Source organism: Manihot esculenta, chromosome 4 (assembly GCF_001659605.2).
Source record: "Manihot esculenta cultivar AM560-2 chromosome 4, M.esculenta_v8, whole genome shotgun sequence".
Lineage (NCBI taxonomy): Eukaryota > Viridiplantae > Streptophyta > Magnoliopsida > Malpighiales > Euphorbiaceae > Manihot > Manihot esculenta.
This window is the reverse complement of record NC_035164.2, coordinates 27,508,942-27,536,741: the sequence shown is the minus strand read 5'-3', so window position 1 is coordinate 27,536,741 and position 27,800 is coordinate 27,508,942. Positions and strand designations below refer to the sequence as shown.

The window sequence follows — 27,800 nt, the reverse complement described above, 5'->3', positions numbered from 1 at the left end:
AAGGCTGCCTCCACAAGTAGGTTCGGTGGTCGAACCTGGGTTCTCCAGCAAGGTAGAACCCGATTCTGCCCTATGCATATAGCCACCAAACACTTCGATCCTCACACCCAACAATTCAAAAATATTCATACTCACTCAACAAGCATAAGGGACAACAAAAACTAACTTAATCCCCATCAAACAACCACAAAACAACACAAGAGAAAACATTTATTAATAACCTAACTCAAACCCTAAAACTTTAGATTTGACCATTTCATGCATTATTAATCCTTAACCCCTTCTTAAAATTTATTTAAAACATAGGAAAAGCAAAGATCTAGACTTACTTCTTTGAGATCTAAAGGTGACAGCAACCCCAACTTGGAGATGAGGTAAAACGGCCTCCGGAGGTCTCCAAGGTTTAAAACTTTAGATTTGTACTCAAATCTTCAAAAACAAGAGAAAACTCATGAATTTTCTGAGAAATTTGAAGGAAAAATAACAAGAGCATCAAAGGGAGGGCATGAACTTATCTCTACCCGAAAATGGAGAGAAAGCTCTCTCATTTTTAAGCTGAAGGCCTCTTATAGGTGGCTGGATAAACCACTTTCGGTGGCCGAAAGAGAAGGTCCCACGGCGGCATAGAGGAACCACCTTTGGCTATCGAACTTGAGGGTTCGGCGGCCGATCCTGGGGTTTGCTCTAAAAAATTTTTCTTTAAAACTCTTTTCTTTCTTTTAATACAAAACCAAAAATCATTTTAAGAAAACTTTGTTTTACTCTTCTAGAGAGATTCCAGCTTCGAGATTCCAGTTTCCAACGGAGATTCAGTCGAAAGATTGGAATTCCGACGCCGGAATTGAGCCGGGTGTTACATCTACTATAATTGGAAGGAATAGAAAAGAAGTTTTCTCACATATCAAGGATAGGTTATGGCATAAACTACAAGGCTAGAAAGAGAGGCTGTTATTGGGGCCAGGACGAGAATTGCTAATTAAAGTAGTGGCTCAGGCTATCCCAACCTATATTATGCAATGTTTTCGCTTACCTTCTAGTTTGTATAATGAGTTATATACTATGATCAGTCAATTTTGGTAGGGACAATGGAAACATAAAAACGCATGCATTTGTGTTCATGGCTCAGCTCTGTCACCCAAAGGATGAGGAAGGATTAGGTTTTTGGGTTTTTTAGACTTTTAATCAAGCACTTTTGGCTAAACAAGGGGTGGAGATTGTTACAGACACCAGGTTCTTTAATTACTAGATTTTAAAAAGCTCGTTATTTTTTATGCTCATCTTTTTTGATACAATTGTGGGTTCAATACCAAGTTTTACTTGGCAAAGTATTTTAGTTAGCAAGGAACTTCCGCTTCGGGCTTTGCTTTGGCAAATAGGGGATGGTGCATGAGCTAAGATCTAGAGGGACCCATGGACACCTCAAAACTTGAATTTTAAAATCATGTCACCACTCTGTCTGTTGTTGATTGATGCTATAGTTTCTACATTGATTAATGAGCATTCCAAGAGTTGGAATTTAGACTCAATTGTTGTTGCTTTTCTTTCGGTAGATATGGAAAGAATTAAAGCAATCCCTCTTTGTCGGTTCCAATATGATGATAGTTGGATTTGACATATTGATAAGCATGAAGTTTATAGTGTGAAGAGCAGCTACCGTGTTGCCTTTGCTCATAATCAATAACATCGAATGCTTGGTTCTACTTTTATCTCCTCCATTCGACCCATTTATATCCAAGTATGGAAATTGTCAGTTCCATCAAAGGTTCAAGTTTCCATTTGGTGTACTCTTCTTGGTGTCCTTCCTACTCGCAATTGGTTGCATCACTGTCTGTCGGAGGTATCTGCAATTTGTGCACGCTGCTCTCATCTTGAAACGGCTCCCCATCCATGTGTGTGGATTCCATATCTACTTTGATCATTGCATAATCTTCAGCCTTAAACGACTACTTGGATTTCACAATCAAACATGAAAATGTAGAAGCCTCAAACGACTCTCCATGTTCAGATTATTGCATAATCGTTCTAATCTAAGAGTCAATCCAAACATAATAGATGACAGAGCATAATTTAGGCCATATTATCATGATGTTATTGATGTTTATTTGCACATTTTCTGCCTAATTTTATGATTTTAATCATGTTTTGCAGAAACTAGGTGTAAAGAGACATTATGGTGAAAATGCTCTCAAAACTGCCAAATAAGAAAAGTTCCAAATAAGGAAAGCTTTCAAATAAGGAAAGTGTCAAACAAGGAAAGTGTCAGATAAGGAAAGTGCAGTCAGCAGACCATTCAAAATTCAAATCGCGAATCTTTCTTTCCTTATTTAAAGATATGCAGACACCTCAGCAGATCCTCCTATTCAGGAAGCAAGATCTCAAGATGCACTTGGCCTTTATTTAGTCCAGATTCAAGATTCAAAAGAGGCTCCACCTAAAAAGGAAGTTTGGACAGTTACATACTTCCTATTCAGAAAGCTAGCCACGCTCCTACCCCTTTTGCAAAGCCTTTCGCGCGCCTCTACTGCCTATTCAAGCTAGCCGCGCGTCACACTTTCCTTATGAAGACCTAGGCTCCTCTTCTTCCTCTTTTGGTAGCCTTGATTCACTCATCCTTCCTTCTGAAGCTCAAGCCACGTTTCCTTCCTCTTCTGAAAGCCAAGCGCGCGCCTCCTTCCTTCTGAAGCCTTGATGCGAGCCACCTTCCTCTTCTGCAACAACTTAGGCAGCAAGTTGAGCATGGGCAGCATCTTGGGCAGCCTCTACACTAATTAGGAAGCAAGGTCAGCATCTAAACTTATTTAGGAAGCATAATCTGCACCTCTTTCCCTTTCTGAGACCAAACCGGGCGCACCAACTTTCTTCCGCAGAGCATTCGTACGCAGCCTTCCTTCTGAAGCCTTGCAACTCGATTCTTTCATTTTCAGACACAACTTGGGCAGCAAGCACCTCTTGGGCAGTAAGTATGACCTAGGGTAACACTTTTCAACTATAAAAAGACACATAAGGAGCCTCTCCATGCTCTTTACACTCTCCCTTGGAGACACCTACGGGATTGCAAGTGACACCATCTCTTCTTCTTCCTTTCTTTTATTTTTTTTGTTTTGTTTCAGCCATGAGTGGCTGAAACCTTTGTTTCTAGTTGAAGTGTAGGTGAAGCTTTGGTTGTAATTTTGATTGAGAGACTTGGACTACATTGTTAATCTTTTGCTTTTCAATATTCATGTAATTTCATGCTTTAAGATATTATTGCTTTGTTGTTTAGATCTACATTGATTCTTGATTGTAAGGTAATTGGTATTTGTTAGTTTGGATAATTTTAAGTATGTAATTGCTTGGATTGTTCAAACATAAGAACGCTTGGTGTAAAAGCCAAGGATATTGTATGATCTAGTGTTTTCACCATGCTTGTGGGTAACTAGAATTGGTTTTCTCCATATCTTAATGCAATTGACAATTGTTAGTAAGCCTAAGGCTCAATGACGTTCCTTGCAATTTGTTGATTAGTAATTAATTAGAGAACTCTCCCTAATTGGTTAATAATAAAGGAGAAGTATGGTTGTGAGAAGCATCTTCAATCGCCATAACTAATTTATTGAATCAAGCAAAAGAACATATGTGTCAATGATCAATCCCATCAACCAAAGTGAATCCGAATCTTCAACCAGAGTTTTTACCATTATTGTTTTACCCTTAATTTGCCATTTGCTTTCTTTTTAATTGCTTTTTTTATTAGTCTAATCAAATCAATCTCAAAACCACCCCCATTTTTTTTACTTGCACTTTACTTTCACTTTGTTTTCTACTCTTCTGTTTGGTCTTCTCAATGAAGGTAAATAAGTATTAATTCCCTGTGGATACGATCATTTTACCACTATCTACAGTATTAATATTGTTGGTAGCTGAATTGATTATTTTTTGATCGGTTTCGACAACCGTTCTGTCAATAGACCATCTACCACAGTTTATAAACCCAAACCATACCATAAACCTAAATCTAATCCAAAACCCATAGCCCATCGCAGCAGCCCACTACACAACCCAATTAGAAAACCCTGTTGCACATCTAGCCGGAGCAACGCCTAAGCCACCATCACCGATCCACAGAGCAGCAAAACAGCAAAGCTAGATAAATCTTCATACAATTGCAAGCAACCTAAACCCAAGGACAACAACCAACAAATTGTCATGCATGCACCAAAATAAGAAAAGAGAATCTCTAAAGAGAAAACAAAACAAAAGTGACTCAGACGAAAACAGAAGCACACGAAGAGGGGACGCCACAAAACTTTTGGTCGATAAGTTAATTAAATAATAAAATTTGATTGTAATAATAATATAAAAAATATTTGATAAGTTAATTAAATTAATATGTATTAAAAAAATAAAATTGATTGATATGATAAAATTTTAAAATTATTAATGATAATTTGATAAAGATCGAATTTAATATAATATGTAATAAAGAAAATTATAATTTTTTATAATATTTGTAATTTTTAATAACCAGTAAAAATAAAAATGCTTTAACGACTAAAAAATTTATACAACACAAACGAAGTCACCCCTTATGAAACAGTTTTTTTTTTTTTTTAATTATCTATTTTTAAATTTTTGGGCATCCTTTAGTTGGTCTCCACAGTGGATTTTGCTCTTTGAAGACTCGATCTTTGTCTTCGCTCCTTCAACCTCTCTTTCTGAGCACTTTAACATTGTCGGACTCGGGGGGTTCCTTCTCTCATATTCTTCTCCATCTCTTTTTCTATCTCATGGGATCTCTGAGACTTTCTTACCGGTAGACGACTGGATAGCTTGAAAAAGGAAAAATCACGGAAGCAAGAGAGAAGGATCGAGGGTTTTTGTGGGAATTCTTCTTTCTGATTTGGCTCTTACCTCGTATTGAGAAAAGGGTACAGACCCATCTGCTTCTTCTCAGCCTTGAATTCGCTGAAAAGCTCTCGGTCTCCCACGCTTTTGTTTTTTTGTTCATTTGTTAATCGGTACCGCACAACCACGGCAATAGAAAGTCAATCTCCAGATAATAAGGTAAACCCTTGATTGTTTCTATTTGTTCTGTTGAGCATAAATTATTTCTTCCATGAACTTATGGGTTGAATAGCTTCGAGGGGATACTGGGATATTCTATTAATTCATATGAGAGATTTTAGATGTTCAATGGGTTTAAAGCTTATATGGTTAGGTGGAGACTGCTGTCTAAAATGGCGGAGTGTTTTCTGCTGTTGTATTTGGGATATGTGGTTTTGGTGTATATGGAGTGATTTGCACAGTATTGACTTGTGATAGACGATTTTGGAGTGTTATGCAATGATTTGATCCTTGATATATTAGTTCCTGTCTGGCATTAGTATTATGCATATTGAGAACTTACTTGAATCTGTATTCAAAATATTGTTTTTGAAGGGAAATCTTGTACTGGTTGGATAAAAGCCCTAACTGCAATTTAGTATAAATTCTCAAAGTTTGACTACTTTATTTAGCTAGTATATTGGTGTAATAGTCGTTTGACTATGTTGTTTTTCTTCTTATTGATTCATTTACTACTGTCTTGATTGTTCTAATTGTTTTCTTTAAAGAATGATATTGGGTCACCTTAAAACTATTATGTATATATGAACTGAAATATGAGGTTTAAAGATGTGTGCAGGCTCTCTCTTTGATCACGAAATAGCAGTGCTAATTGGGTTTATTGTTTTCTCTTGTTGATTTTTGCTTTGAATGTATCAAACAATTTATTTAAGTGATGCTTGCACCTTTTCTCTATTCCAAAAGAAGATGTATTAGTTCCTGTTACTTATGAAATTGGCTTGATTTTGCCTCATCTAGCTCTAATGTTATGTTTCTGGGTCATGCTATTGAGTGCTTCTGCTTAAAGAACTTTCTGGGGGGGTAATATTATTTATGTTTGCATGATTAGCTTTTCATGCTTCTGGGTATGTAAGACTTTGGATTATATTTTACCCATTGTGTTTATAGGGCATAACATCATTGGCCAACATTTAGAAGGCTTTTTTTATTTCAAGAACATTTTAAATACAGAAAGGATTGGTTTTGTAGGGCTCATTTCCATTTTTTTTTTTTACGAAGATTATGTTGTTATCTTCTCTTTGCCTTTTTTTTTTTCCTTTTAAGGTCTGCAACGGTGAATTGATATGTTTTTAGGTCGTATCATAGCCAATTTCTAAAGATGTGGCTAATAAAGGTCTCTGTTTGTTGTTTCTCATGTAAGGCTCATGCTAGGAAGAAATAATACTATATAGTTAGGCATTCAGATTTTCCTTCTTTTCTTAAGCAAAAAGGTTTGTCTATATCTATTTGTTTAGAAGGTCTGAGGGTAATTATGTATATTGCTTCTTGAGAATGGTATGCTGAAAGAACTTTGATTGATTTTGGTTTCAGTTTTTCTGAAAAGAACAATTTGGTATTATGTTCTGATGCTGAAGAAATAAGTGGACTTTGACATTTTGCTTCTCAAAGGGGAAAATGTTGGAGGGAGGTCCAAAATTTCCTGGAATTATTGACCTAAACAATCATGATAACACTTATCATGATCTATCACAAGGATTCTATCGTAAAGTCGGTGAGCATTCCAATATGTCAATTGACAGTTATGATAGCTTGCAAACAAGCAATGGTGGAGGGTCTGTTGCAATGTCCATAGAAAGTATTGGGTCAAATGATTCTCACACTCGCATTTTAAATCACCAAGGACTGCGGCGGCATGCTAATGACAACTACTCTATTCAACAAAGTGTTAACCATAGGGGGAGAGTAACACATGCATTGAATGATGATGCATTGGCCCATGCACTAATGGATGGCAATTCCCCAACAGAGGGCCTTGAGAATTTTGATGAGTGGACCATTGATTTGAGGAAACTTAATATGGGTGCAGCTTTTGCACAAGGGGCTTTTGGGAAACTCTATAGAGGAACTTACAATGGTGAAGATGTTGCTATCAAAATCTTGGAGAGGCCAGGAAATGATCCAGAAAGGGCGAAGTTGATGGAGCAACAGTTTCAGCAGGAAGTCATGATGCTGGCCACTCTAAAGCATCCTAACATTGTTCGATTTATTGGTGCTTGTTGGAAACCAATGGTGTGGTGTATAGTTACAGAATATGCAAAAGGCGGTTCAGTGCGTCAGTTTTTAATGCGGCGGCAGAACAGAGCAGTGCCACTAAAATTGGCTGTCAAGCAGGCCTTGGATGTTGCAAGAGGAATGGCATATGTTCATGGGCTTGGTTTGATTCACAGGGATTTAAAATCTGACAATCTTTTGATTTTTGGTGATAAATCCATAAAGATTGCGGATTTTGGGGTTGCCCGCATTGAGGTGCAGACTGAAGGAATGACACCAGAGACAGGAACATACCGCTGGATGGCACCGTAAGATTTTTCCCCACTTTCATGCATTTAGTATTTCCTGCATTCTTTTTTCTGTTTTATATGTGCACTTTTTCTCTCTTAAATGAAGCATGCTTTATGAATTATGAGGGAAAAGTATTCAACCATATGTGGAGATTCTAAAAGCTTCTTATATTATGTGCTATTGTCATCAATACTCAAGAGGGTCATTTTATTTTTCTCAATGCCTGCTGATATACTTTATAGAATTGTTTACCTAACTCTCATTTTTATTTGGGTTGTTTGAGTTAAGGTTGTAGAATTATTCGGCATAATGACCTCTAATTTTTAAGTCTAGAGTAGATCTGCTGATATTAATGCATGTGTGAGACTTGCTCTAGCTCTTTGTTGGCATAGTGTATGAAGATAATTCAACAAAAATTTAGAAGAATCAATTTTTTTTGTTTGCCGCTATTGCTAGCACAAAACAATTGTTTTTTCACCAACGAACTCTTATCTCTTGCATTTGTCTAAGATTTAATTGCTTCCGTTCTTCAGTGGATTAGCCTTAGTGTATGTCTACTATTCCCAGTCCTTCTTTAGTTCAAAATCTTCTATAGTTTTGACATTTGACATGATTCCTTTAACATCATATTGAATTGGTATAAAGCCTATTGAAATTCCTTTTATGATGCCTTCTAAATTTCATTCTCTAAGGTCCTTGTTATGGAGCAGAGATCTCTCTCTGTTAGAAATTTTATGTGACTTGGCAAGTACATGATCTTAAATTTTTACTCGAGTATATGCAGTTCCCTAAATGGCAAACAGATTATGCTCAAACAAATGTTTGCAAGAAAATAAAAGTTTTATAAGCACGTGTGATTTAGGGCCTATTTGTTTTACTTTCATGCTTCATTTTTTTTGGTTAAAAAACTGCTTGTAGTTAATATTTTTTGCTCAAAAATATTTTTCCTGCAGTATTTTTTATTTGTGAAAGGTACAATTTTATGCCATGTTTTTATAGGCTTTTTTCTACTTTGTGACCTTTTTTGTGTGACAAAGAGGTAGCCTGTACTTGATGTTCTTAGTGAAAGTAGGACTCTTGTGCTGACATCATTAACATATGCTGACATGTAATTTTCAATATTTAAAAATATATATTGTGGGACCCACTGAACTTGAAAAATTGAAAAAAAAAATATAATAATAAAAAAGGGTCAAGATAAAAGGCAGTGTGTCAGGGGTGTAATTTTGGTCAAAATAGAGGGCAGCAAGCCTTGGCTTTCCTTCTTTCTCTTGGAATTATTTCATAGAAATATAGCACTTTGAAGTCCCTGCTTTTCACTTTTTGACGGCACAAACTCAAAGGCAAGTTGCAAATTGCAAGGGTAAGAAACTGAAGCCTGCTATTATCAGGAAATTCTGTTGGATTAACTCTAATTGGAGCTGCAGATTTATACTCAGGATGTAGAACAACAATTTTCCATTTCTGAGGAGGATAAACATCTGTTTGATTCATAATCTCATGGCAATTTAAACACTTGCAATTGAAAAGCTGATTTTGATTGTCTTGGATCCATGATTCTTGTCAAAGTTGTACCACTCTTGCAGCACTGTGGTATCCAATCTTTATCTCTTGATTGGCTTCCTCCTATAATTCATGACTTTAGAGAAATTCAATTGCTGGTAGGGTTGTCTTACTGTTCCATAAATGCAATCCAGTAAGACCTAGACTCTCATCCACTTCCAAGTCAAGTTCCTTGGAACAAGATGTCAAATGAAGATTTCAGCTTCTGGGTCAATGACAGGAAGGTGGAGTTCAATGATAAGTGCAATTGGTGTGAAGCTTAGGGAGGCGATTTTGGGAAGAGGTTTGGGTGAGAAACCTTCAGGAGCTGGAGGAAGATGGCTCCTAATAAAAATTAGTTAATTAAAGTTTTCCCTAAATAATTTTTAAAAATGTTTGTTGGACCCACTTGTATAACTAAATCTTTTTCACTGCATTATTTTTATTTTTTAAAATTTTTTATTAACTGGATCTCTCTGATGAAGTATGTTTTTAATATTAATTCCATGTTATTGATTTAATATTAATTCCATGTTATTGACATGTTAGCATAAGTTAATGATGTCGGCCTAAAAATCCTACTTTTGCTTACAGAGTTAACCACAAGGTATCTCTTTGCCACAGAAAGATACAAGCCAAAGCTGACAAAGCATGTAACCGCATGCTATAAAATGCATTTTCCCCTCCTTAATTTCAAACTTTTGGTTTTTCTCAAATGTGTGCTTGTGTGTGTGTGTACATGTGTACAATTTTCTTGAGATATTCTTTAGACACACTTTTTAACAACGAAAGCGGTGGAGGTTGGGATGGCAGTGGCGATGACAATGACAGAGGTGGGGTGTGGCTCATTAGGTGGTGGTGATAGTGATGGCAGTGACAGGTTAAATGGTGGTGATGATGGTGGAGTGTTGACATCAGCAATGGAGGTGGTGGTTGTGGTAGCGGTGGTGGTAGGGTGGTACCGGCGGTGGTTGGTGGCTGCAGTGGTCAGAGAGTACTAGCAACAGTGGTGATAGTGACAGTGGTGATGTTAAATACCTTCAGAAAATGCTGTGTTTTAATTAGGTGTAGATTCTATAATATTCCATAAAGATAGGCTTATTTCTATTTTCATATGGATCGGAAAGATGTACTTGATATAATTAAAGTAATACATTTTGTGTAGTATTTTCCTAAATCACCCACTCATATTTTTACGTTAAAAATAAAATAAATAGCGTTACTAACCTATTCTTAGAATTAATAAATTTTATTTTTTAATATATATTAAATAGAGGTATGTTAGAAAACTAAAAAAGTGCCATCTCAAAAAGGAAAATAGCCTATAATTTGGATGTATGAGAAATGAAAGTAGGCATTTCCTCAAGGAATGGGAGGAGCAGTACACACAAGCCCTGTTTCACAAGTTCCTTTTCAAGTTTATGATAATTTTTCTTGACTGTGCAGGGGGATATTTTAATACCTTTTTTCTATTTCTAATTCACTTTAGAAATGAAAAATGTGAATCATAAGTTTCTCTGATTAATAATGATTGTGTTCCTTTCCAGTTTGAATTGGTTTGCAGGAATATAATAGGTAAACCCAATGAACCTCTAGAGGATTTCTAACTAGAGGTAGTATATATAGTTAAATGGCCACTGGTTATGTGGAAGTCGGCATTGATGTTTATAAGTTTCGATGAAATTATTCTTTTGCTCCCCAAATAAACCTTCTTGAATGGCTAATCAGTCAATAATTGGGTTATTCGATATCTGCAATCTAAGCACTTCCGAGACTTGTTGACTAGTTTCTTTTCTAGCTTTGCAGGGAGATGATCCAGCACAGGCCCTACACGCAAAAGGTGGATGTTTATAGCTTTGGGATTGTTTTGTGGGAACTCATCACAGGAATGCTTCCTTTCCAGAATATGACAGCAGTCCAGGCTGCATTTGCAGTTGTGAACAAGGGTGTCCGTCCTGTCATTCCCAATGATTGCTTACCTGCTCTTGGTGAGATTATGACGCGTTGCTGGGATGCGAACCCTGATGTTAGACCATCCTTCATTGAAGTTGTGAAAATGCTTGAGAGTGCAGAGACAGAGATCATGACCAATATCCGCAAGGCTCGTTTCAGATGTTGCATGACCATGCCGATGACAGTGGATTGATTTCCTGAAGGTGAAAGAAATCAAATAATGATAATAAATAATAAATGATAGGACATAATATAGAGAGAAAAAGAAAATGGAAAAGAAAGAAGAGGGAGGTGATGTGTTGATGTCTTTTAGCATTGTGTATTTTGTCAGGTTCCGCCTCAAACTTAAAATGGAGAAGGAAGAAGAAGAAGCAGCAGCAATGATAAGAAGGGTTAGTTCATGGTTTAGTTGCTTCTCGGTTTTCAGAGTCTTCTCTGTCTCTCCTAATATCTCTCATAGGTTATCTTCTTTCCCTCGTATGTATGATAGTTTATGCACGTTATTGATTGTACTTGATTCATGGTCACTTGCTGCTAGTTCCTTTGTCATCAGTTCACTGTTGATTGAATACTAAAGTCACTATTAACTTGTTTTGAGGTTTAGCCAAATAATGTATATATGTTTGTCTTTGTTGTTCTTGTTTTGAAGGCTTTTTTGGTTACCAATATTAATGGAAAAACTTTGAGAGTGAAACGTTAAATAGATTCTGTCAACCACTTCTCTTGGAGATGTTTAAAACTGTCAAGAACTATGAGAGTGCAACGTTAAATCAGCTAAACCATCAATGACATGGTTTGCTAATTCTAACTTCTTATAATTTTATTTTTTTTATTATGTAAACAAAATTATTTTAGAGTATATGGGTTTAAAATTCTAAAGTCTATGGATAAATAGCATTTTTATAGGATTTGTAACTTCAGTTTTAGTTAAATTTGTAAGGATAATTTATAGTATAGTCCCTTAAATTTAATAAATCTACATTTTAGTCATCATTATTTTAATAAAAAATTATTTAGTTCTTAATTTTCAAAATAATTTTTTTAATTAAAAATTTACGGTTAAATTATAATAATATTTTAAATTTCACTTTTTATAATAATTTAGTCCTTTTAATACTTGTAATAATTTGGTCTATTTAATTTGAGTTTACTTCATTAATTTATAGATGCGTATTAATAAATTTAATAATAACTATTTTATTAACGAAATAAAAATTTATAAGCTAAATTATATATCACTAAAAAATAACAACTAAATTATAAATTTTACTAAATTTTATGAATTATTCCATAAATTATTCGAGTTATGAATACTTCTCATCAATGATATATTAAAGTTCAAAACTCCCTTTTTTTTTTTTTTTCAAATTTCCATGTAATACAAAATTTTATTAATTTTAATTTTTTTATTTTTATTGATTATTTTCAGCAATGGGATCTTGATTGTAAATCTAAACAAGATGTTCTAAGTGAAGAAATTTTAGTGTTGGGATTGTAGGAAACTTTTAGTGTTGGGGGATTATAGGAAACTCTAATGAAATGGGTGTTTATTTTTTATTTAGACTATATTATATTTTTAAAATTTATTAATTATAATGTTTTAAATTAAATTTTAAATCAATAAATTATTTAAAATTACAAGATATAATAAATAATAGATTTAAATGTTTAAAAAATTTAAAACTTTGTGTTTTCTCAAGTCAATTCTTTTTTCTTGTTAATTTTAGTCCAATTGAAAAATGTTGTGTTTAAAATAGTCTGAATTTAAGATAGCCAAAAGGATTCTCTCCGCTCAAGCATCACTGGCTGAAAAACAAAACACAAATAAAATCTTATTTACACCCTAACCCAATCGTGAGGAGAGAAACCCACATACTCAGAGGGGTATAGGAAGGCCAAATGAAACTAGTAAAATAAAGGCCAACGCATAGAAGCAAAAGAAAGAAACATAGAAAATGAAGAGATAAGTGGAGTGAAATAATCTATATATTTCATTCCACCGTTACTCAAGTCCTTCATCTTTCTTTTAACATTTAAGAAACTCATTTTCTCACGATCATACCAGTACCCTTCAAGGCATTTCCCATTTCCCACCAGAATATTTCAAATTGCGATCCACTAGTGTAATGAAACTACAAACCCATACTTAAATAGGCTATATGCATTAAGTGATGCATGCTTATAAACACAACCCATATACATCTCTCTGCTCTTACTTAAAATAAAAAGTAAAAAATTCTTCATATATAATAAAACATTTTCAACAAAAGCTTTACCAATTTTTAATTGCAATACTCTACCTATATTTAAATACAATTATTGCAAGTGGACAAATACATTTTCAAAAAAAAAAAAAACATACTTTTTTTTGCTGCTTTGTCTCGATACTATTCTAGCAAAGTAACTCTCACTTTTTTTATATTTATTCTCTCAATTTTGCATGCATAATATCGATCATTAACTTTTTGGGTAACGATGCTGACAATAAATATTATAATATTTTAAAAAAATAAATATTATAATTAATTTAATTATTATTTAGACTTAAATGTATAAAAAAATTTAAAACTTTATTTTATCAATTTTAACCAATTTTTTTTCTTGTTAATTTTCACCTAATTAGAAAATATCGTGTTTAAAATAGCCTGTATCTAAATTTGAAGTTAAATTAGAGCATGCACACTTGGTAAAATAAATTATACTTTATATATGACCCTCACTTGATCTAACTATGGTTAGACTTTTTTTATTTAGGGTTAGTTAAGCAAAACGTTACATTTATAAAGCGTCGAGAAAAATTGCAGTGATTTATGTTACGAGGAAGAGTGTCATTTTTTAAAGAGAGAGCCATCACAGAAAGGAAAACTAACTTCTTTCCAACAGATAAATGACTTGTACTTCCTCCCATATAAAATTTCATAAGAAGTCATCCCAATGCTAGTATGGTAACTGTTATTATAGGCAAACTCCACTAATGGTAGGTGTTACCTCCAAGAACCACTAAAATCTAATACACACATCCTTAACATGTCTTTTATAGTTTGAATGGTCCTTTCATATTGTCCATCAGTCTGTGGGTGGAAAGCAGTGCGAAAGTCTAGCATTGTGCCCATAGCATTTTGCAGACTCTGCCAAAACTTGGAGGTAAACTGGGGTCCCTATCTGACACTATAGAAACTGGAGCCCCATGTAGCATGATGATTTCTTCCATGTGGATTTGCGCTAACTTGTCCATAGAGTAACCGCTCTTTACAGGAATAAAGTGAGCAGATTTGGTCAATCTGTCAACTATTACCCATATAGAGTAACCGCTCCTTACAGGAATAAAGTGAGCAGATTTGGTCAATCTGTCCACTATTACCCATATAGAGTCATGTCTGTTGGACGTTACTGGTAACCCCACTACAAAATCCATTGCCACGCTTTCCCATTTCCACTTTGGAATCAGTAGTGGGTTGAGGATTCCAGTTGGCTTCTATTGTTCCAACTTTACCCTCTAACACACCTCACAAGCAGACATAAACTGAGTCACTTTCTTCTTCATAGATGGCCACCAAGATACTTTCTTCAGATCCTGATACATCTTGGTGGCACCTGGACGAACACTGTACCTGACATTATGAGCTTCTCTCATAATGTCTTCTTTTAAGCCTATGTCATTTGGTACACACAATCTGTTCCCGTAATAGAGAATTCCTCTGTTGTCAAACCTAAAATCATCATTCTTACCTTTCTAAACAGTTCTTGCTATTTTTACCAACTAGGGGTCCTCGTGCTGTTTCTGTGCCACTTGTTCCAGAAACACGGGTGTCACTTTCATCTGTGCTACTAACGCACCTGTACCAGACAACTCTAGCTGCAAGTCTTCGTTAACAAGCCTGTAAAACTCTTTTACCACTGGTCTTCTTTTCACTGAGATGTGGGATAAACTGTCAAGTGATTTTCGGCTAAGAACATCTGCCACCACATTTGCTTTATTCGAATGATACTGGATTTTGCAATCATATTCACTAAGCAGTTCTACCCATCTCCTCTTCCTCAAGTTTAACTCTCTCTGACTCAAGATGTATTGCAAACTCTTATGATGCGTAAAGATCTCACACTTCACCCTATACAGGTAATGCCTCCACATCTTGAGTGCAAAGATCACAACTACATTCTCTAGATCGTGTTTTGGATAATTTAACTCGTGCTTCTTCAATTGTCTAGAAGTATAAGCAATTAACCTCTCATTCTGTATCAACACACAACCTAATTCCACTCGGAATGCATCATAAAACACCGTGAAATTCTCATTACTTGTAGGCAAAGCTGCTGGTGCTAATATCAACCTTCTCTTTAATTCTTGGAAACTTTCCTCACACTAATCTAACCAGGAAAACTTTTGATTTTTCTAGGTCAACCTGGTCATAGGAGCAACTATTTTGGAGAAATCTTGAACGAATCTCCTGTAGTAACCTGCCAAACCCAAAAAGTTTTTGATATCTGTTACTGTAGTGAATCTGGACCAGTTAGCTATAGCTTCTACTTTCTTAAGGTCCAGCTCGATTCTATTTTCTGACACTACATGCCCCAAAAACGAGATACTCCTCAACCAGAACTCACATTTAGAGAACTTGGCATACAAACTGTGTTCTCTCAAGGTCTGCAACACTCTCCTCAGATGATGGACATGCTTCTCTGCATTTCTGGAATACACTAAGGTATCGTTAATGAAGACAATAACAAAGTGATCCAGAATGTAATACCTGGCTAGACTCCAGCATCGGAATTCCTACCGTCCGGCGGAATCTCGGATGTCGGGATGCTCTAAACGGGTAAGAATATATTTTTCTAATATGTTTTTAAGTATTTTATGATTTTAAGTAAGAAAGAAATTGAGTTTTGAATGAAAAAGACCATAGAGGGAAAATCCAGGTTCGGCTGTCGAACCCCATGTTCGGCCGCCGAACTTGCATGAGTTTTGGAATCACCTTCGGCTTCCGAAGGTGGCATGGCCAGCCACCTATAAGAAGCCCCATGGCCGAAAATGGGCGAGTTTTCCTCTCCATTTCCGGCTAGAGGTGAGTCCATGCCCTCCCATAGTTGGTTTTGATGATTTTCCTCAAATCTTTCAAGTTTTAACAAGTGTTTACTTGGTTTTTGAAGTTTTTGGAACTAAGATCAAGTTGTGGAGCTTGGAGACCCAAGGAGCTAGATTTCTCCTACCTCCAAGTTAAGGATCGTTTCTCCTATCGATCTTCAAGAGGTAAGCTTAGATCCTACCCTTCTTGTATGTTTTAAGCAAGTTTTATGATGGTTTAGGGGGTAGAAATGCATGTTGGGGTTGGTTGGTTATTGATAGGATTTATGTTGAGTTTGTGGATAATGTATGTTATATGTGTTGTTGTTGGGGTTTAGGATAGTTTGAGACCCCTATATGTTTGTTTGCATGTGTATGCATATTGTAGAATAGCTAAATGCATGATTTGAGGGTTTTGGGAGGCAAAAATGTGCATGAGGCCCGAGTTCTGCCATTCTGGAAGAACTCAGGTTCGGCAGCCGAAGGCACTTTCGGCCGCCGAACCTGCCTATGGTGGCATGTTTTGGCTGCCGAACCCTGCCCCCGAAAGTTGGACTTTCGGCTCTGGAGGGCAGTTTCGGCCGTCGAACCTGTCGCCGAACATGCATGAGTTTCGGATTTGAAGAGAACTTTCGGCCGCCGAAGGTGCCCTGTCCAGCCTTCCTTTGCCTGTTTTGCATGAATGTTTTGGGGTGTTTTAGGGGGTATTTGGGGAGTTGTTTAGAGTCATGTTAGTGTATGTTTGGCACCTCATTCGAGTCCACCTGTGTAGGATCGGACCCGAGGAATCGAAGAGCCCAGCAGTGAGCCAGCTGCTACAGAGTAGATCAGAGTCAGCCAGAGGTGAGTAGAACTGAACTATGTTTAAAATAATGAAAGTTTTTAGCATGTTTCATGCATCATGAATGCCATGTATATATATTAGGTTGTGTTGCATTAGAATTCACGAATATGATGCATTGCATAAATTGCTGTTGATGTGGATGGATTTTGGATGAACCATTAGCCCTCAATATGTCTAATGTTTAATGAAAGTCCAAGGCTGCCCATGTCCACGCGTCCTGGCATTTATTTATGTATGATGATTAATGAAAGTCCAGGGCTGCCCATGTCCACGCGTCTTGGCATTATGTGATGATTATAGAAGTCCTATGGAGCTCCGTCGAGGGCCGGGCACATTGGATTGAGAGGGTTATTGGTGACAAGTCCATCCTTGATGTGAATTGTATGTGTTATGATGCATTCCATGAAAGCATGATTTATGATAATGTTTTATGGTTCTGCTCACTGGGCTTTTTAGCTCACCCCATTCCCTTAACTCCCAGGTTTGCAGGTACGAGACAGTTCGGGAAGTCAGCTAGAGTAGGAAAGTTTTTTTGCATGTAATGGTTAGTAAGTGGACATGAGAAAGAATATGATGTAATGAATAGTATTGAACAGTCATGTAATGTAATGATGTTTATTGAGGTTTAGAGTTGCGCTTGACCCTAGTATGTATGGTTAATCCCTTTTTTTATACATGATCTATGTAATGTGTTAATGATGTTTTATGTAAACCAAGCTTAATGTATGTTATGTTACCCCATTGGAGCATTTGATGAGGGCTCCAGTGTGAGGTTTATGTTTATGATGATGATTATGCACAGGTTAAGCTTGGTAAATGAAAGAAAAAGTTTACAGTTTTATGTATATGCATGATCATGTATGGGATTTAATAGGTACAGGATGTATGTTAGGCTTGCTACAGGTCCCGGCGACCATAAGTCGATCTGGATTCTAGCGCCGGTAACGATCCGATTTCCGGGTCGTTACACAGAAACTGTCTGAAAACTCTGTTCATGAGATCCATGAATGCTGCAAGGGCATTGGTCAAGCCGAACGGCATCACTAGGAACTTGTAATGCTCATATCTGGTCCTGAAAGCTGTATTTGGCACATCTTCTTCTTTGATTCTCAACTGATGGTACCCGGATCTCAAATCTATCTTAGAGAAACAATCGGCTCCTGTTAGCTGGTCAAACAAATAGATACTTATTCTTGGTAGTGACTTTGTACAACTGTCTGTAGTCAATACAAAGTCTTAGAAATCCATCATTCTTTTTCACAAACAATACTGGAGCACACCGAGGTGAGGTACTAGGTCGAATGTACTAATTCTTGCAACTATTCATGTAGCTCTTTCAACTCGGCAGGTGTCATCCTATAGGGAGGAATAGAGATGGGTCTGGTTCCTGGCATTACTTCAATTTAAAACTCCATTTCCTTAATAGGTGGTAAACCTAGTAGCTCATCTGGGAAAACATAGAGAAATTCTCTGACCACGGGCACTAAAGCTGGTTCCCTAACCTAACCATTAAACTCTCTAACATGAGCAAGAAACTCCTGACAACCCCTTCGAATCAACCTGTGAGCCTGCAGGGCAGATATCAAACCTCTAGGCATGCCTAACTTGTCTCCTCAAAAGATGACCTCCGATCCATCTTGTTCTCTGAAACTAACTACCTTGTCTCTGCAGTCCAAGGTAGCCCCATGAGTAGAGAGCCAATCCATCCCTATAATGACGTCAAAATCAGTCAAATCTAGAATCACAAGGTCGGCTGGAAGGCACTTATCCTCAACTATGACTAAACTGAATCGATAGACTGACTCTGCCACAAATGGATCACACTTGGGCCCACTAACCCAAAGAGGACACTCTAGCCTAGAAGCTATCAAACTCAAACTGCTTACAGCTCTCGGAAAAACAAAGGAATGAGAAGCACCAGGGTCCATAAGAGCATACACACCAGAACACCCAATAGTGAGTTTACTTGACACCACTGTATTTGATATGTTGACTTTCTACTGTGTCATGGTGAAGATCCGTGCTGGGGCTAAAGGACTTTTCCCTTGGGAACCTGCTGAAGAAGAGGCTTTCCCTCTCCTTCTACCTCGCCCTCTGCCCTGTGATGTGGGTAAAGCTGCTGGCTGAGCCACACTGCCAGAAGCTGTCTGTTGGGACTGTGCCATTCTAGCTGTTTTGGGACACTCACACGCCATGTGTCCCTATTGTCCACATCTATAACAAGCTGTAGTTCCAAATCGACAAAGCCCTTTGTGCGGCTTACCACACCTCACACATCCAGAGCTATCCGAACTAGAGATTAAACCACTGCCCATTCCCAGATCAAACTTCAACTTGTTCTAGAACTTGTTCTTCTTAGTCTTCCTAGTGGATTTGTTCCACTTTTTACTTCCCATGGTGGCTGCACTCAGAGAGGAAAGATCAAACTTTTCGGTACTCGAGGTTTTGGCACCTGATGACTGTGCCACCTATTGCTTCACTATTCCCTGTATGATGGCACTAGCCTCCATCTTCCTATCTACATTCACTATAATATAGAAATTCTCTCTTTGCTACTGCTAAGATCAGGGAGAAATACTTAGAGTGGAGTCTTATGGTATATCTCCTTGCCTTCTTCTGGTTAGTGTCATAAGCATGAGCCACATACTGAAACAACTCCAAAAACGTGTTTGTGTACTCATCTACACTCATTTTCTCAGTCTGCCTTAACTGTTCAAACTCTATCACCTTCAACTCCCTTGAACTATCTAGAAAAGCCCACCCTGCAAACTCAATTGCAAACTGCTCCTAGGATAAGCCATCATGCTTTAGTTCCATATAATTCTTGAACCACTCCTTTGCCTTTTTTCACTTCAGAGTGAACCCCGCCATCTGAATGGCTCTGCTGTCGCTAGCCCCTAACTCATCAACTATCATTTTCACTGTTTAATGTACTCAAATGGGTCATCACCCTCTTTATACTTAGAAGCATCCAACTTCAAGTAATATGTCATTTTTACCTTGCTCCCTGCTGATGGGTTAGGATTAGGTGGTTGGGTTTCATGAATTACTGGTTCTGCTGGGGGAGAAAGAGGTGGCGCAGCACTCCCTAGGTTAGGATTTGTCAGATTCTAGTAATGAGGTGGAGGTGAAAACATAGGGTAGGGTGGATATGGTGGGTAGTAGGGAGAATAGGGTATGTATGAGCGGTATGGGTGGTAGCTATAGTAATCCGATGTACCTCCCATCAGATACCTGAGTCCTTGTGGGTAGGGTTGGTACTGAGGTGGATAGGCGAGTCCTGAGTCCTGAGCGCCTCTATTTCCTCCTTCAGACTCTCTCATACCCTCTCCTTCAAAGCTTATACCCAAACTTTCATGTCTCCTCTGATCATCACCTACTATTTTCCTGTCATATGCAGACATCCTACCCGGATCTGTTCTCCTTCTATTTACATCAAAAGACCTTATAGAGTCCCTTGACGACTCACCCCTGTTATTTCTACTTGACCATGCTCTTGATAGAGTAGCAGGGGAAAATGCATCTATACCCTCATTTTCGGGCGGGACTATGGTTAACCATGCAGATTGACGTAAGCCACGTATCCTGTCTTCTAAAAAACAACATTTAAACACATAGGCATTAGCATCATATGGTTCACGTGGATACACATGAACCCATATTGTACCTGTCATATCATCAATACACATACATATAGTCATGGCAATACACATCATCATACATATATCAAGATAGGACTTTACATTCTATCCTAGTGGACATGATTTTTCCTAATTGTGCTTGCCCTCTATAAAATCTATGAGTCAAACAATCTAGGTCTGACCATATGAACCTAGGGCTTTGATACCACTCTATAACGACCTGGGAATCGGACCGCTACCAGCGCTAGGGTTCAGATCGACTTAAGGTCGCCAGGGCTCATAGCAAGCGTACTATACATCCTATTACACCTGATATAATCCCATATATGATCACACAAACAAAAAAAAATATAACCATTATATGAACCAAGACTCGACCTGTGCATGCATCATAATTGAAAACATGAAACCCATACTAGAGGCTCATCAAATGCTCTAGTATGGTTAACATTATATGCCTCAAGCTCAGCTTAAATATAACTTATACTTAAAAACTTTTACATAAAAGGATCATGAAGCAAGGATTACAAGCAAGAACCCGGGCAAAGCACAATTCTAATGCACAAATTAATACATGTCCATAGCTATACTATTACAACAGGCTATACTAGCAACTCAGCCGACTTCCCGAGCTATCTCTGATCCTGCAAACCTGGAGTTAGGGGAAAAGGATAAGCTACAAGGGCCTAATGAGCAGAATACAAAAAAAATATAATTTAATAAAATATATGATCGTATAAATGCGTCCCAACACAAACAATTCACATCAAGATGGACTTGTCACCAGTAACCCTCTACAGATTCCAATAGTGCTTGGCCCACGATGGATACTCCTCAAGACTTCCTTTTAAACATAACATAACATATCCATAGTACCAGGGGCATAGAATAGGTCTCGACCTGAACTTTCTCTTAAACATAACATAATATAACATATCCATAGTGCCACGGGTGTAGAATGAGTCTCGACCTGGACTTTCTCTTACATATTGCCAGGGGCGTCGAATGGGCCTCGACCTGGACTTCTGTATCCATCATAACATATCATAACATACTCGAGAGCTAGTGGGTCAGCAAACATCCATCCACAACAATAATAAATTATACAATGCATCATATTCGTGAACTCTAATGCAAAATAACTTAATTACATATACATGACATTCGTGATGCATGAGTATGCTTAAAAAGTTTAATTTTTTAAAATAATGATTCAGTTTACTTCTACTCATCTCTGGTTGACGCACGCCTAATATTGAAGCAGTTATCTCACTGCAAGCCTCTACGGTCTTCCAAGTCCGATCCTACACTGATAGACTTAAATGAGGGACCAAACATAACTTTTACAACACTTAAAATAACCCCCCAAGAAACTCCTAAGAACACACAAGAACACTCGTAGGAAACAAGCAGAAAAAGGTTGAACAGGAGACTTTCAGCGGCCTAAAGTCCCTTACAGATCCAAAGGTCAAAACTTTTGGAGGTAGGTTAGGCGGCCAAATAGCTGCCTCTATAGGCAAGTTCAGAGGTCGAACCTAAGTTCTCCAGCAAGGCAGAACCTGATTCTACCTCAAATTACAGCTACAAAAATGCTTCCTAACGCTTCCTAACATACATGCAGAAGCTAAAAAGTAACTATAAACCACCCAACACACTTAGAAGCACTTAGAGCTAGCCCAAACTTCAACATGCATACATAGATCATGGATTAAGGCACATCATTCAACATATAACCCAAAAGGTCTTAGAGATCTTGCATGCATAGCCAAACCTTTGAAACAACCTAAGGATCCTTTAAAACTTAAAGCTTAAAAAATAGAAGAGAGGTAAGGATTTGAACTTACCTCTTGGAGACACAATGGTGACAGTAACCAAGGCTTGGAGAAGAGGACAATCGATCTCCGGAGGTCTCCAAAGATTAAAACTTGAAATTCAAACTCAAATTTTCAAAAATCAAAGAAAATGCTCATGAATTCTCTAAAAGATTTGAAGAAATCTCAGCAAAAATATTAAGGAATCATAGGTCTACCTCTGCCCGGAAGAAGAGAGAAGAATTTCTCTCAAAATCGGGCTGAGACCCGTTTATAGCTGGGTCTACCAGCTAATATTCGGCGGCCAAATCTTGATGTCTTGAAAACTTTTTTTTTTTTTAAAAAAAACACATCAAGAAAATGTTTCAAATTCATTTTATAAAAATCCTATTTTTACCTTCTAAAAATTTCAGTTTTGAGATTCTGAATTTTAATTGAAATTTCGTCTGAAAGTTGAAATTTCGATGCTGGAGTTTAGCCGGATATTACAAATATTATTGACATGAGCTGGGATGATGAAGTTGGTTGCTATTTAGGAGTCCATATGGTTCATGGTAGGTTATCCAAACATTTATTTTACCCGTTGACGCAGCGCATTGATTCACATTTGGCTGGTTGGAAAATGAATTTGTTATCATTCTTTAGAAGGATTTAACTAGCTAAATCTGTCTTTAACTGCTTTGCCCAATCATTTGATGCAATCTTTGTACCTCCAGCACTCCATCTGTGATACTTTTGACAAGAAAATATGTTTTGTATAGGGTGATCAAAGAGGTAACCGTTGCATCCACCTGGTGAATTGGAATCAAATTTCTTTGCCTATAGACTATGGCGTCTTGGTATAAGGACTTCTCGGGGGAGATGAATAATGCCTTTCTTATGAAGTTGGGATGGTGTCTGCTTTGTAATGATGATGTGTTTTGGGTGAAAATGGTGCGAGGTAAGTATTTTCGTGGTACTTCAGGAATTAATGCCTTGCTTTCTAAACCAAATGGTTCGGTTATATGGATTGGCTTGGTATGTATTGCTCATCTTTTGCACAAGGGTTCTTTTATTGCAATTGGCAACAATCATGTAACCAGCTTCTAGCATGATTTATGGGTGGGTGATTGCCTGCTAACCGAACATGTCGTGCTACCTATTCTTGTGCATCTTTATCATGCCACAGTGACCCAAATGTGGAATCGTACATAATGGTGCTGGGAGTTGTTTTCATCATATTTACCTACTAATTGTTGTGCACTCTTGGAGGCGACGGTGGTGTATAGTGGGTTGAACTCTCATGAACAGCTTACATGGAAGGGATCTGCCATGGGTAAGTTTTATGTAAAATTCGTATTTCTTATGCAAAAGATTCCAAAACATTTCATATCCATGAAAGTGTATCTAGAAAGTACGGTCTCTACTAGTTAAGAAAGTTTGTTTATAATAGAAAAAAAAACACTAATATGAAAAATTATAAAAGTATCTAAAAAAATAATTAAAATATAAAATTGACTTATAAACGATAAAATTTTTATATCGAATTTTGTGACTAGACCCGCAACTTTCGTCATATTTTTTAAAGTCATGCATCTTGAAATTCTATTTTCGAAAAGCTATCGTGGGTCTGCATCAGATGTAAATAACAAAAATTAGATCCGGTCTGCATTAGACGTAAATAACAAAAATTAGATCCGATTCAAGTCTGTTATAAAATTCAAGATTAATTATTCCATATCAATTGAGATCGGAGCTATTGTCAAATTCTGGTTGAAATTGATTCTAAATTCATCGTGGATATAGTGTCAAGTGCCAAACATGAAGACAACTTGCGTTTCAGGAATTTGATTTTGCAATGTTGTTCATTGTTAGCTCGGTCTTGGCAAATTTATTTGGTAGATTGTTATCGGGAGGCCAATATGATTGCAAATAAGCTTGCAAATTTAATTGTGGTCAGTCCAGTGCATTTGGTCTTTCTTCCTACACCGCCAGTACAAGTGCTAGGACACCTTCAATGGGATATGCAAGGAGGTTCAACACCTAGAATTGTTCTTTGGATAAATGTATTTCTTTTTCGTTATTTGGCTTCCTATGTTCCTTCGAATAAAAAAAAATAAAAAATTCATATAAATATTTAATTGAATAAATTATATATCCTATTATTATTTTGCTTTCAACCTTTTTTTCATTTTTTTTCCACTCAACTAAATTTTAATAACTCGTTTAATAGTGAAGAAAAATATAAAAGTTGGACGACAAATTATAAAATTACTAAAGTTATTTAAGAAAATTTAATATTATGACTAATTTTATGGGCTCATAAAAATTAAATTGTTCAATACATTTTAGAAATTTCAAATTATAAAATCATAACAAGAAATAGAAATAATGTAATTGCTAAATCTAGGACATTTAATATTATGAAAATAAAATAATAAAATTAAATTAATCAAAATTTTGGTAAATTTTAATTAATAAAATTATAATAAAAATTGAAACCCTAACAGAAATTTAAAGTCACAATTTCTGTAAAACTCATCCTCTATTATTATACGAATAATTTTAATTGAATAAAATTATGATTTTATTCGGTAGATATAAAATAATATAAAATATTAATTTGATTAATTTAACAATATTAATATAACTGTAAAGTTTCCATGCGTTGCTGTGGCTTTTATGTTATTCTAATTATTTTTATTTATGCTAAATTATTAGTGGATAATTTTAATTTGATAGTGGCGTTTACATCAATTGCTTATCAATTATTATTATTTTTTTAATTTATCAAATATTTTATTTAGCTGTTTATTGGAAGTGAATAATTGGTGAGTTTGATTCAAAATTTAATTAAACAGAATGAATTAAAAATTAAAATTTTAGTATTTATAAAAATTAAATTAAATTGATTTTAAACAAAAATTAATTTGAATCAAATCAGTTTGATTCTATTCGCTTGATCTTTTTATTTTTTAAATCTTATTTTAAGTGTTTTAAAATTCAATTAAAGTATTTCAATTTTGATTATGGTCTAATTTCTCTATATTATTAAAAATAATATATTATTGCTTACTAATTAATTTGGTTTGGTTGATTTTTTATGGACTAAAATCAATCTGATTTGAAATTTTTAAAATAAAAATTAAACCAAATAAAAAAAATAAGAAAATAATCGAATTTCCCAACTTATTTTGAGTCAGTCAATTTTTTCGATTTAAACTGAATACTGTTCATCCTTGATATCTATCTTATTAGCTATCAATTGTAATAGTTAAACTAATTGGCTTGTCAACTTATGTAACGTTGCTTATAAAGCCATTAATAAAGTCTTTGTGAATCGAATGAAAATAATACTCCTATTTGTGATCTCACCTATCCAGTGTAGTTTTTTGCCCGGGAGACAGTTGCATGATAATGTTATAATTCTCTAAGAGATAGTTCACTTTATGCGACAACGCAATTCAGAAGATAAGTGGATATTTCTAAAAATTGATTTGGAGAAAACATATGATAGATTGTAATAGCATTGATTTGGAGAAAACATACTATAGATTGGAATGGCGCTTTGCTCTAGGTTCTCTTATGTTAGCTGGATTTCCTGAACGGTAGAGAACTATAATCTCTAACGGCCTCTCTTCTTGCAATATAAAGATTTTGTAGAATAATGTTCTCTATCATAGTTTTTGACCATTCAGAGGGGTTCGCTAGGGAGATCTTATCTCTCCTACTTATTTGTACTAGCCATGGAAAGGTTGAGTCACCATATTTCTCAAGTTGTTTATAATGGATGTTGGATACTGATTTCCCTAGCTCACCACTGCCCTTGTCTCATTTATTCTTCGCTGATGACCTCCTATTGTTTGCTAGGGCATCTGTTGAGCAGGTTCAGTTGATTAAATGATGCCTCGAGGAATTTGGAGTAGCTTTCGGTCAGAGAGTTAATTATGCGAAGTCTAAAATCTTGTTTTTGTCATCTGTAGACAGTACTCTCCAACATCAAATCTATTCTGTTGTAAGGATGGCTCTTACAGAGGATATGGAAAGCTATTTAGAAGTCCTGATTGTCCATGGCCGACTTCGAAAGAATATTTTTTTATCCTCTCCTCCATAAGATGGATGTTGCCCTTGCCGGTTGGAAAACATACTTACTTTCATTAGCAAGGCGTGTAACACTTGCGAAGTCAATCCTCTTTTACCTAATCATGTTATACAGTTTATTCTTCTTTCCAAGTCTGTCTGTGATGACATTGACAAGAATATTTGCGATTTCATTTGGGGTGTGATCAGTTAGGGAGAGATAGAGTCCATATGGTTAGCTGGAATATTATCACATTACCGGTGGATTGCGGGGGTCCAGGTATACGAAGTTGTCAGGACATAAATACTGCTTTTCTAGCTAAGATTGGTTGGCGCCTCCTCAAGGATGCTATTAGTCTATGGAGTCGCGTTTTGAGAGGAAAATATGGTGTGTGTAGCTGGAGCATGAATAGTTTTGTAACTAAACCTATCTCTTCTATTATTTGGAAAGGAATTATTCAGAGCACCCCCTGCTAAGGAAAGGTATATAATATAATGGTATGACAACTAATTTTTAGGTGGATCATTGGATTGACAATTTTCCTTTGAAATTTTTAGTTGTTTGCTCGATTCTAGAGAATATCCAATCATCCACGGGTGCTCAGATGTGGTCACCAGCAAGCCTGGAATTGGGAGCTCATCTGCTCTTGTCTCAATGATGAAGCTTGTCTTTTATTAGAACTTGTGTCTCTAGTTCCTTATTTAGATGGTATGGATGAGGTGGCTTGACAGTTCTCAACTAGTGGAGTATTTTCTGTTAAGATAGCATATGCACTAACGGATCAGTTTGTGCACTGGCCGAGAAAAGAGCTGTGGAAGACTCTATGGAGAATAAAGTTGCCGCAATGCTGTCGTATGTTCTTGTGGTTATTTCTACAAGGGAAAATCATGACGAATGCTGAGAGATTTCTACAGGGTTTTACTGAAGTCCCAGGTTGCACTGTTTGTGGGGCAGGTGAGGAATCCATCCTCCATGTTCTTCGAGATTTTCATGCTCCAGCTCAGGTTTAGCAATGTGTTTGGGATCCGGGTACGTATACTTCATTCTTTAACCTTCCCATATCAAGTTAGATTCTAGTTAGGGTGGAGTTTTCCTCTTCTATTGCTCGTAATTTTTACCCTCTAGATGTCTTGTATATTACCATTTAGTAGATTTGGAAATAGAGAAATGAGACTGTCTTTCAATCCTCCAGACTGTGAGTCGCCTTAATGCAAAAGTGTGCTTATTGTTTAGCCTAGTTTAGCTATAATAGTGATGCATGGATTAAATGCTCTAATGGCTCTTATCATCCTGTGAAAACTGTTATTTCTGTTAGGTGGCAAATCCCAGCGGAGGAATGGGTAAAATTGAATTGTGATGGTACTAGCAAAAGGAATCTGGGACATAGGGTGCAGGTGGAGTGATACGGAATTGTAATACCCAGCTAGACTCCGGAATCGGAATTCCTACCGTCCGGCGGAATCTCGAATGTCGGAACTCTCTAGAAGTGTAAAATGTGTTT

General features: G+C 36.4%; 1 protein-coding gene across 2 annotated transcripts; it reads left to right on the top strand.

Moving 5' to 3' along the window:
• Positions 1-4,629: 4,629 nt before the first annotated feature.
• On the top strand, positions 4,630-11,522 carry LOC110613182 (serine/threonine-protein kinase STY13). 2 transcript variants are annotated; one of them, XM_021754189.2, is made up of 4 exons: positions 4,630-5,043; positions 6,415-7,403; positions 10,735-11,084; positions 11,213-11,522. In XM_021754189.2, exons 2-3 carry the CDS (start codon positions 6,499-6,501, stop codon positions 11,072-11,074), a joined length of 1,245 nt encoding a protein of 414 aa, XP_021609881.1. In that variant the 5' UTR covers positions 4,630-5,043; positions 6,415-6,498; the 3' UTR covers positions 11,075-11,084; positions 11,213-11,522. The 2 variants fall into 2 exon arrangements, with proteins under 2 accessions (XP_021609881.1, XP_043811885.1); XM_043955950.1 differs by having other exon boundaries at positions 10,735-11,522.
• Positions 11,523-27,800: the final 16,278 nt, after the last annotated feature.